At 41.9% G+C, this 12,042-nt stretch overlaps 1 protein-coding gene across 1 annotated transcript; it reads right to left on the reverse strand.

Moving 5' to 3' along the window:
- Positions 1-10,325: 10,325 nt before the first annotated feature.
- On the reverse strand, positions 10,326-12,019 carry LOC104448544 (probable inactive 2-oxoglutarate-dependent dioxygenase AOP2). The gene is made up of 3 exons (XM_010062402.3): positions 11,546-12,019; positions 11,003-11,327; positions 10,326-10,649 (listed from the first exon to the last, which is right to left on the reverse strand). The coding sequence occupies exons 1-3, from the start codon at positions 11,917-11,919 to the stop codon at positions 10,407-10,409; spliced, it is 942 nt and encodes a 313-aa protein (XP_010060704.1). The 5' UTR covers positions 11,920-12,019; the 3' UTR covers positions 10,326-10,406.
- Between the last annotated feature and the right edge of the window lie 23 nt (positions 12,020-12,042).

A 12,042-nucleotide genomic window follows, 5' to 3' on the forward strand; every position in this document is an offset into this window, starting at 1 on the left:
GCATTTTAGCAAAGATTTATTTGAATTCTAATCAAATTGTATCAATTAAATGCAACAATGTTCTGTGAGCACCAACATCACAAACTACAGAGGAAGAAAATGAAAATCTTACCTGAATTGGAGCACCGTCTGATATGATTTAACCTCCCGTGCAAAAGCTCCTCATATTTGGCAATTTAACGAAACTCAGAAGACGTACCTTGGTAATTCAATTATGCCATTGGCAGCTCCTGCATCGTTTGTGACAATGCCTCACATTGACTCACATTCCCACACCTGAAGCTCTTCCAACTGTACAAGTCTATGCATGTATGAGAGAAACCAAAGGCTTTTCAACCGGTCGCAATTTGTGACTCACAACTTTCAATTTGCTGAAGCACTCTGGTGCCATAAAGCCGTGGCATATCTTCTCAAGATTAATAAGATTATTGAGGTACAAAGACTCTAAAATTGTAAATGCAATGAGGGGGAGACCGTACGATGAGTTGGCAATGTATTTGATGGAGGGAATATTCTGAATGTAAAGGTGCTTCAGATATCCCCGAATGCACAACTCATGAGCATTCTTTTTAAACTCTCTCAATCCATCCAAACGGAAGTATTGCGCCTTGAGCAAAGTTTTCTGAACCTAATCTCTTAAAAGAATATTATTGCTCTCTTCCAATTTGAGCTCCATGGTATTCACCCCTTCAATTTTCCTCCCTTCAACACTTCCTATGTTGATTGAGAATCCGATCAGGTTCTCAAATGAGAGGTCATCGTCCTCCAAGAGAATTGTGGGATCTTGGATTGATATTTCTAAAAAGGTCAGCTTTGTCATGCTTTTCAGCTCGACAAGCCTCGCATTACACGACTCAACCGGTATTTCATCCTTGCCCATCCAACCATCAAAACTTCCCTTCATACGCAATTCTTCCAACATGATTAAACCTTTTAAGACGCGAGGCTCAATTATCTTAAGCTTGCTGCAGTTACTTAAATTCAAAGATCTCATATTTTTCAATTCCCTGATTTCTTTAAGCAACTTGGAAATTGCAGACCCTGCAAAACTGAGAATTTGCAATGCTCTAAGTGGGACGACGTGGCACGCTGGGACGAGATGACACTCATAGGGTACCTAATATTTTTAGAGAGACCATTTGCAAAGGAGAGCAAAGGAGAGACCATTTGCAAAGGAGAGCAAAGGAGAGACCATTTGCAGAGGAGAGAAAAGGAGAGAGAGTGTCAAAGCATTTGCAGGGAGGTGGGCCGAGGACTATAGAAATGGAAGGAGAAAAGAGAGTGGGATGACGTGGCACTCTAGGACGACATGGCACTCATAGGGTACCTAATATTTTCAATCGTCTGCAGAGGAGAGCAAATGAGAGAGAGTGTCAGAGCGTTTGCAGAGAGGTGGGCCAGGGACCGTCCCCTCCCACGGCCACTTGTCCGCTAACAATCGACGGTGGCCGGTGGGCTGTGGGCGGTGGTCGTGCGGCAGTCGTGTGGTCGGCGTGCGGCGATCATGTGACAATCGGCAGCGCGCCGAGCGGTGGCGCGGGCGGCAATCGGCGGTCCATGAGCAAAAATAAAAAAAAAACGAATAAATACAAAAATAAAAAAATCATACCAAATGTATTTCTATTCTTTTCCTATGTTGATTGAGAATCCGATCGGGTTCTCAAATGAGAGGTCATCGTCCTCCAAGAGAATTGTGGGATCTTGGATTGATATTTCTAAAAAGGTCAACTTTGTCATGCTTTTCAGCTCTGTTGACACCTGAAATTTTCATCGACATTTTAAAAAAATATTTTGCAAAAATAAAATAAAAATAAAAATAAAAAAAGAAAGAAAAAAACGAAAAATATAAAAAATATAAAAGGGAGGCCTTTTTTTTCCTCGCTCGGGGGATTCTCTAGCAAAGGGGCTCTCTCTCCCTCTCTCTCTAGCTCTCTCTTTGGGGGTTTCGCGCACGACGGACGCTCGGAGGGGATTCTCTCGCTCACGGGGACGCTCTCTCTCGCGAAGGGGAAAAGAACCGACGGTCTTCATCTCTTGCTCGGCTGAGAGCTCACAGGGAAAAAAAGAAAAGGGGGATCGAGGAGAGGAGAATCGATCGATCGCCATCGCCTTCCCCTGCCTTGCGTGCGACTCGAGTCGATCGGAACCATCGTCGGCGGCGACGATGACGACGACGACCACGACAGCGGTGCGATAGAAGGCTCGGAGAGAGATCTCGGCTCTTGATCAGGTTGGGTTCCAATCGGTGGCTCAACATCTAGGGTTTTCGGGGGATTTCGATCGATTGGAAGCGGCGGCGACGACGACTAGTCGTGACAGCCGCTCTCGATTTGTATCTCTCTCTATTCTAGTTCGGCGGATTGTTCTCGCCCGCTCGATCGAAAATAGAGTAACCGTCGGCGAAGGAGCTCGAGGTGAGGGATTTAGATGCGAAGCTGATCAGCGGCGGTGACAGCGACGATGACGACGCCAGCGATTCTGGTTCCACCGGATCTGAGTCTCTCTCGGCGAACCTCCCTCTCTTGATTCTCTACTCTCCGGATTTGACTCGCCGGATCTGATCGATAATATCAGCGACATCGACGGAGACTGCGTTGGTGGGAGGAGGTTCAGATCCGAAGCGGACTGGTGGTGACGACAGTGACTCTTGGCCGATTTCTTCTCTCTGGATCGAGTTTGCTCGATCGGTGAGTTCTCTTTCTATCACTCTCGATCCGTTAGGGTTTCGTTTGCAGTTTCAATCCGTTCGGGTTGTGGATTTCGAACTCTCTCCCTCAGTTCTATTTTGCTGTTCTTTCCCGAGCTCCGGTCGGAGGTAAAGGTCTTCCTCCATTGGCGAGCGATTGAAGATCAAGTGCCAGGCGGTTGAAAATCGTGAGGACTTGATTTTGTCTCGGAGATCATACGCTTGCTTGCTCGATCGGTGCTTCTCTCTCTAGATCAGGTTATTTTTCCTTTTGGTCCAAAAGGGTCGTTATTCACAATTTTATTGAGCTGAAGATAAGTTGTTGTTTACATGATGGCCGTGACAAAGAAACTAGATGCTGAATTTCTGCGTTCGTTGCCATAGAGCTGTAGAAAATTATTAGAGCTGATGGTTTTGGATGAACTTAAGTTTGATGCTTAACTCTGTCGGATTTTACCAAATTTTGAAACTGAGCATGATTCCTATTGTTTGCGTGATGAAGTGGATCCTACAAAGTAAGTATTACTCGAGGGAAGTAGAAATGGCTGTTTTGGTTGTGGTAATAGGAGTTGTTGTTTGCACTATTATGGACGTTAAAGTCAATGCCAAAAGTTTTATATGTGCTTGTGTGGCTGTCTTCTCCACATTGATGCAGCAAATTTCAATATGCTCCTTGCAAAAGAAATATTCGATTGGATCTTTTGAATTGCTGAGCAGGACAGCTCCAATTTAAGTTGTCTTTCTCCTTACTTTTGGTCCAAATGTTATATTGATTTCTTGATTTGAGATACTGCTGCTTGTAATATGTTGTTTTGCTTCTTTTTCTTCTGTGGCTAGCTGCTGTTAGTATTGAAATGGAATGGTCGATGTGTCGCGATTTCGTATGACTGATAGACTTTCTGTTTTGGCTTAAATGAATTGATAGATAAGGTTTTCTGGTCTTGAGCCCTTCTAGACACAAAAAATACCTTCTAGACACAAAAAATACACTTGTAGAGCTTCGATTTGATATGTCGCACGCCCTGAATAGACATCATCCGGTCATCGAAAAATACCGACAAAGTCTGTCAATTCTGCAGTAGTTTTTTAGGTTGATTTGCTGTTTTGACCTACTGCAATTTTCTGTTTTAACTGGAACGAGCTGGAAGATGATGTTATTAGGACTTAATGTCTTCTAGAGATTTGTAATAGGCTTCTCAAACTTTCCATTGACATATTATACGTGCGATTTGGTCATCATTTGCCCTGCCTTTCCTTTTTTCAAATCGAGCTTTGAAATCTGGAATTTGTCTTGAACTGCAATGCTGTCTTTTCTGTGGCTAGTTGTTGTTAGTCTTAAGATGAGATAGTAGATTTGTCCAAATTGTTTTCAATATTTTGTAGAATGACGGTGTGACATGCTACTATGATCTATTCTTGATTGACTTGTTCATGTTCTTAATATTTTTAGAAATTCATGCGTTAGGAATCTTGAGGTGCTTCCTTCATGGAATGACATCCTTTATCAATTGTCTACAAAACGGTTTTAGGTACCATGTGGGTTACACATTGATTGCTCTGTTTGCCTTAAATACATATGTTGAGTGAATTCAATGGTGCATGTTTTGGAATAAGTGATCTTTAGTTGGTTCATTCATTGTTTTGGGTTGATTGAGGACCAAGGTCATGTGGCTTGAATGTTTGTCATGTTATATGCTTTGTGTGTGATCGTTAGATAGATGATTTAAGTGTAATACATAATGATGCTAAATCTTGGGATTTCACTTAGAATTTGGTGTAAAGACTTCATGACTTTAGTCACCATTTTTGAACACTAATAATGTCATGTTCTTTGATGTTTTGATATGTTTGTTTGTTTCCTTCCACTGCATATACCTAGTTATAGGTTTATTAGATTAGGTTTAGATTAGGATCCCGAAGATGGAGAAGGCGTGAAGATGGTGAAGGTCGATGTCCACTCCGACTGTTATCATGTAATGCTCATTTTCCCGACATATGTCTCGGGTTTTATGCATTGTATAAAGCTCAACGAGTTGCGGGTTTCCTTTCTTTCTCGATTGTTTTCTCTTTTATATTCTTTAGAATTGCATGATTAGGTTTACTGTTTTATCTTGATTGTTTACTTCATGTCTTGCAATTTAATTTTCATTTTCATTGTTTGATTTCCTTTCATTTCTCAGAAATAGAATAGAATGAAAATGATCAACTACGCATGATCACTTAGTCTAGGAAAATGATCAACTACGCATGATTAGGTTTACTGTTTTATCTTGATTGTTTACTTCATGTCTTGCAATTTAATTTTCATTTTCATTGTTTGATTTCCTTTCATTTCTCAGAAATAGAATAGAATGAAAATGATCAACTACGCATGATCACTTAGTCTAGGAATTGATGATCCTGAAAAATGTAAAAAGAAACGCATGGACATGTTAGGAAAAACACAACATACTGTTTAGGTACCGAAAGGGCGCTAATAGCAATATTAGCGTAACCCAAGTCCCCGAACCTAGATATCTGGTTGCGTAGGAATCGAGGAAACACTCCCGACCCTCGATTGGGTTTCTAGCCGACCCCAAAAGTTGAGGCTAGTGGCGACATCTATATATTCTTAGGTTGTTAAATACCTAGATTGTATAAATAAATCCGCTGTCGCGCGGGGTACGAGCTTGGGAGAGCTCGTGATCTCGTGAAAAACTCTCGTGATCAAAGTACCCCTAAATCCGACCTTTCCCTTCCTTGGATATATTTCGAGGGGCGGCGAGATCGGGTCGCGACAAGCTCGACAAGCCTCCATTACACGACTCAACCGGTATTTCATCCTTGCCCATCCAACCATCAAAACTTCCCTTCATACGCAATTCTTCCAACATGATTAAACCTTTTAAAACGCGAGGCTCAATTATCTTAAGCTTGCTGCAGTTACTTAAATTCAAAGATCTCATATTTTTCAATTCCCGATTTCTTTAGGCAACTTGGAAATTGCAGACCCGCAAAACCGAGAATTTGCAATGCTCGAGTGGGACGACGTGGCACGCCTGGGACGAGGTGGCACTCATAGGGTACCTAATATTTTTAGAGAGACCATTTGCAGAGGAGAGCAAAGGAGAGACCATTTGCAGAGGAGAGAAAAGGAGAGAGAGTGTTAAAGCGTTTGCAGGGAGGTGGGCCGAGGACTATAGAAATGGAAGGAGAAGAGAGAGTGAGACGACGTGGCACTCATAGGGTACCTAATATTTTCAGAGAGATCGTCTGCAGAGGAGAGCAAATGAGAGAGAGTGTCGAGCGTTTGCAGAGAGGTGGGCCGGGGACCGTCCGCTCCCACGGCCGCTTGTCCGCTAACGATCGATCGGGCCGTGGGTTGTGGGCGGCCGTCGTGCGGCGGTCGTGCGGTCGGCGTGCGGCGATCGTGCGACAATCAAGTGGCGCCGTGCGGTGGCGGCGAGCGGCAATCGGCGGTCCATGAGCAAAAATAAAAAATGAATAAATACAAAAATAAAAAATCGTACCAAATGTATTTCTATTCTTTTTCTATTTTAATAATATAAATTTTGTGTAATTACCAAACACATTATTTTGTTCCCTGGAGGAGAAATAGAAAAAAAAACTATTTCTAAAAAGAAACTATTTTTCGGAGTAGAAATGTTATCATGCACACCTTAAAATACCTTCAGCACAGAATGTGATACGATGAGATAGAACGCAATTTCACCTCATCTCACATGTCCATCTGTCCCACTTTAAGAAAATTTCTTGAATTGCTCCGAGTCATGCATGTTAAAATTAGATTCACAATCATGACAAACTCCATTACCATACTTCACCAAAATCATGTGAACGGGGTGGAAGTGCAAACTAAGGATGGACATTGGATCGAGGTCGCCCCTTCGTCCGCTTTCTCTTTTATTGTCCTCACTGCCCCCCCAATCCCTCTCCTTCCATCTCTTTGCTTAACCTTAAAAGGAAGTGAGTCCACTCCACCATCTCTTTGCACTAAGGGCTTGCATGGTAACAATTCTATTTCTCCCAATTTCTGTTATTTTGTTCCCCAGAAAATTAAAAGAATATAAATCCGTTTGGTAACGCCAACCTATTTTTCTATTCACCTGGAATAGAAAAGTAGTCGTGAATAGATTTGGAGCAGAAACAAGAAACAAAAAAGAAAAATTAGCTTTTTTTTCCCGAGAACAATTTCTAGAAATAAGCTAATTTTTTCTTTTCTTTTTTTTTTTTTTGTTTTTCTTGCTTACCGCAGCCCTAGCCAGCCACCTCGGAGCCAACCGCAACCATCGTCAATCGTCACATGACCAGCGGCGACCATAGTCACTACCGCCGCCCGATTATTGTCGTTGTTGCCCACAGCCCATTGGCTACCCTCGACCGTCGATGACCACCATCGACCACCATCACCACCGCCCGACTACGGCAACTTGCTATCGCCACCAATCACCGCCGCACGACTGCCAACCACCGACCGTCGTCATCGACCGCCACCGCATGACTACTAGTCACCGACCATCATCGCCAATCGCCACCGATCGCCGCCACCAACCGTCGCTGCACGACTACCACCCACAGCCCACCGGCCGTCCCCTCCCACAGCCACTTGTCCACCGGCAATCGACAATGGTCGATGGGTTGTGGGCAACGGTCATGCGGCAGTGGTCGACGACGACGGATGGTGGTGGCGATTGTGCGGTGGTCGTGCAATCGGCGTGCGACAGTCGTGCGGCGATCATGCGGCGCCAAGCGGTGGCGGCGGGTGGCGAGCGACAATCGGTAGTCCGTGAGCAAGAATAAAAATGAATAAATACAAAAAATAAAAAATCATACCAAATGCATTTCTATTCTTTTTCTATATTACGAATAGAAAATTTGTGTAATTACCAAACACGTTATTTTGTTCCCTGGAGGAGAAATAGAAAAGAACTATTTCTAAAAAGAAACTATTCTTCGGAGTAGAAACGTTATCATGCGCACCTTAAAATACCTTCAGCATAGAATGTGATACGATGAGATAGAACGCAATTTCACCTCATCTCACATGTCCATCTATCCCACTTTAAGAAAATGTCTTGAATTGCTCCGAGTCATGCATGTTAAAATTAGATTCACAATCATGACAAACTCCATTACCATACTTCACCAAAATCATGTGAACGGGGTGGAAGTGCAAACTAAGGATGGACATTGGATCGAGGTCGCCCCTTCGTTTGCTTTCTCTTTCATTGTCCTCACTGGGGAGTCATTCTACGTGTGCCCCCCTCCCTCCCTCTCCTTCCATCTCTTTGCTTAACCTTAAAAGGAAGTGAGTCCACTCCACCATCTCTTTGCACTAAGGGCTTGCATGGTAACGATTCTGTTTCTCCCAATTTCTGTTATTTTGTTCCCCGAAAAATTAAAAGAATAGAAATTCGTTTGGTAACGCCAACCTATTTTTCTATTCCCCGGAATAGAAAAGTAGCCGGGGAATAGATTTGGAATAGAAACAAGAAGCAATAAAAAATAAATAAATAACTTCTTATTCCCGGGAACAATTTCTAGAAATAAGCTAATTTTTTCTTTTCTTTTTTTCTTTTGTTTGTCTTGCTTATTGCAGCCCTGGCCGGCCACCTCAGGTCGGCCACAGCCATTGTCCACTCCTTATCCAAAACAAGCATCAATCTATTATAAAAATATTTCACCTGAGTTCAGTGCTTTTTTGACTGCTATTGATTTTGGACAAGAGCCAATGAGCTTTCTTGAGGCACAAAGGTCAATTATGTGGAAGAAAGCCAGGGATGTGGAACTACATTCTCTAGACAAGATCCACACTTGGAATATAATTCCATCGCAATATGAGAAATGACTTCTTGGGTGTCCGTGGACCTATAAGATAAAAAATAAACATCATGGATCTAATGAGAGGCACAAAGTAAGCCTGTAGCGAAAGGTTATACTAATTACGAAGAAACATTTGCTCATGTAGTGAAGATACACACAGCTAGAGTTATCATGTTAGTTGCAGTTAATTATGGATGGTCACTTTTTCAAATGGAGGTTAAAAACGCCTACTTACAAGTTGACCTTGAAGAAGAAGTGTACATGGACCTTCCCCGAGACATTCCTTGGAAGGATGGAGTTTGTGCGCAAATTAATTTATGGTCTCGAGTAATCTCCCTGAGATGCCAAGCTCATGTTGGCTTAAAAACTAGTGAGTTGGAACACACTCTCTTTGTTAAGAAAATCTCTAAAGGAACGGCAGCCATTTTGATTTATGTTGATGATATCGTTATCACTAGGGATAATTTCAAGAGATTAAAATTCTCAACCAAAATATAGATAGATAGATAGATAGTTGAATGAAAAATTTGACATCAAAGACTTGGTGAGGTTATGTTACTTCCTTGGAATTGAAATTGCTAGTTCAATAAAAATATTATTGCTCTCCAAGAAAAAGTATCCATTAGACCTGTTGAAAGAAATTGGGAAATTGGGAGCTAAACCTGCATCATCACCTATGGATTATAGCAACTAGTTTGCTACCAACACCACTCCTCTTAAAGACAGTGGAATGTTCCAAAGATTGGTGGGTCGTTTGATTTATTTGACTATTACAAAACCCGGCATCACATATGTTGTTACTTATGTTAGTCAATTCATGCACAATCCTACCTAAGGTCACATGGAGTTGGTGGGCCATAGATTGCAATATCTGAATCCATGCCCTAAACATGGCATTCTTATGAAGAATTATGGTCATATAAAAATTGAAGGTTATGTTGTTGCAGATTGGGCTAGAAATCTCATAGATAGAAGATCAACGATCGAGTTTTGTGCCTTTGATGTTTTTGTGGTTAAAAAATTAATTTAGAGTAAAATTGCCACATATATATTAATTTAGGATTATTTTTTAGTCAAAAATTAACTTTTGGTAAATTGTTCATAAATGTAATGGTTTTGGGTGGTTCGTGGTATTAACCATTTTAGAAATGTACAAAATGAGTTGTCAATGGATTCATAACATAACCCATTTGAGACCCATTCCCTTTAATTTAGAACCTGTTAATGGCTGGCTTGCGAGATTTTAGATGGCCCATGTACAATCCATTTAAATTGATATGGGTTAATAAATGGGTTTTGGATCCATTTTAACATGTCTAGATATCAGTTAAATTGACATGAAATTGATGAAGTAGAGAGAATGAATAAGTAGAATGAGAACGGCGGATGGTAGGGAATGAATTAGCAAAGATTCTCTCTCTCTCTCTCTCTCTCTCTCTCTCTCTCTCTCTGCTCATCTTGGTGTCGGGTTTGCCTTATAGATGGCAGACGAAGACTGAAGAAGTAAAGGAAACCGGTAAAGCAAATTGTCCGGTTTTTCTTGGAATATGTGTGGTGGTGAATCCATCGTCGATTGCCTCTCAATAAAAGCGTCGTTAGCATCTCATTCTCCTCAAAGATTTCTTTTGGTGAGAAGAGAGAAAAGAAAGGGAATTTCTTCGTGAACACCCATGTGATTCGTTTTTTTTATAGCACTTGCTTGCTAGAAGCAATCAGATCATCAATAGTCTAAAGCACATATAGCTTAAAAGATTTGCAATGAAGTCAGATGATTATAACGCAAGCAAGCGCTTCTCAAATTATAAGTGACCGTCCACTCAATAAAATATACACGGCAAACAATGGTCCTTTAAACTTGACTTGCAACGATTGACTGAGCAAAAGGATATGCGGTACTTCAAATTCTATAAAAAGTATCAACAGCCGAAGCTCCATTTTGACCCTCTTTTGTCTTGTAGATGCGGGAGAGACCATCCATGTCAAAGGGCTTGAAAAGCAGAGGGTGTTGCTCGTCCACAAGCTCTTGAGGACACTGAATTGTGCCTCGGTCGATAGAGAAGAATCCTATGCAATATCTTGGCTCATGCCCACTCATCATTACCCGGTGACAAGGGCTCTGTAATCTCCCATTGCTCCATCCCTGCGTGGTAAAAGAAGAAAGGGAGAGGCTCACAATGATCAAGCTCAAATGTCCAGAAAATAGATAATGGACAAGACTTCTGCCTCATCACAAGCTAGCGTCAATCTTATCATATAAATACGCAATCAATCATAGAATTTTTGGTTCGCATGGCGACTGGTTAATAAGAACTTGACAGAGAAATCAGCATTAATTTCGTAGTTCTAGCTATTGCCAAGCGTGATGATTAGTTATGCAAATATAAACAGTAAAACGATTGATATGTAAAGTCTATCTGCCGAATTCTTGTTAAATGCTTACAGCATGTTATCAACTTTTTAAACAAAATTCAATGGAGAGAAGGGGGGACTCACGTAGAATGACTCCCCAGTGAGGACAATGAAAGATGAAGCAGACGAAGGGGCGACCTCGATCCAACGTCCATCCTTAGTTTGCACTTCCAGCCCGTTCACGTGATTTTGGTGAAGTATGGTAACGGAGTTCCCATCCCGATGGCACATCACGCCGAGCTTCTTGGACTCAGTTGCAGGAGCTGCATATTTTATGAGACGGAAATTGTACCTGATGGACGCCCCTAGTAAATTCCCGTGATTGTCTATGCAAAAGCTTCGCAAAACCAGCTTCCTCACCAGCGAATCCAACTCCAAAACCTTCGTAATATACTTGTTCATTGTCTCACTGCGTGTTCATGAGACCACGGTTTCATAAATAGGGGTGTTCATTGGCATAGTATAAGCTGACTCACTTCAAAGTTTCTTTTTTGCACCAAATTAATCGAATTGATATCCTTTAGAGCCTCTTCAGCAGTGATCTATTTGATAAAAACTAATCTATTAACACCTCCTCAATGAGAACCGATTAGAAAAACTAAAATCCAGTAATGGAAATAAGATTACCAAAATCTTGTGTTTCCCTCTGGCCACATGAGATCAGCAAATCTTTCGATGGAGCCCTGGACATAGGGGATTCCAAACACCTCGTGGAGGGGCGCGAGAGGCCTATTCGCAATGTAGCCATTGAACGGTTTGTCCGGGACGACAAATCGGTGCTTCACATCAGCCGGAAGCTCGTGCAATTCCTTCGATTCTTGGAACACATCATCGTGAAGCTCCAATGTCATCTTATCATACAAAGCTTCGAAGCAACCGAATTCTTCAAGGGCTTGGCGGACTTGACTTTGCAAGGAGTCCCACCGACCTATCCCTGGCTTTGAGCCATCTAATTCGGACAGATCGATCAAGGGAAGCTTCGGTGTTGGGATAGAGCTCATGCTTAATTTGTCTTTTTTCTGAGTACTTTTTGCCAGATTTTTCTCCTACATTTTTCTTGGGGTGGTTCTGTGCTGGATTATACGGCTTCTGCATCCTTGAAGTAGCCATTGTTGCGATCCAAA

Source organism: Eucalyptus grandis, chromosome 6, assembly GCF_016545825.1.
Source record: "Eucalyptus grandis isolate ANBG69807.140 chromosome 6, ASM1654582v1, whole genome shotgun sequence".
NCBI lineage: Eukaryota > Viridiplantae > Streptophyta > Magnoliopsida > Myrtales > Myrtaceae > Eucalyptus > Eucalyptus grandis.

Excerpts from the sequence above, each read along its gene's own strand:
- LOC104448544 (XM_010062402.3), bottom strand. The coding sequence starts at position 11,919 with ATGAGCTCTATCCCAACACCGAAGCTTCCCTTGATCGATCTGTCCGAA. Across the intron at positions 11,328-11,545 it reads GAGGGAAACACAAGATTTTG|TGAGACAATGAACAAGTATA; the intron begins GTAATCTTATTT and ends ATGAACACGCAG. Across the intron at positions 10,650-11,002 it reads TCACTGGGGAGTCATTCTAC|GGATGGAGCAATGGGAGATT; the intron begins GTGAGTCCCCCC and ends TTTACCACGCAG.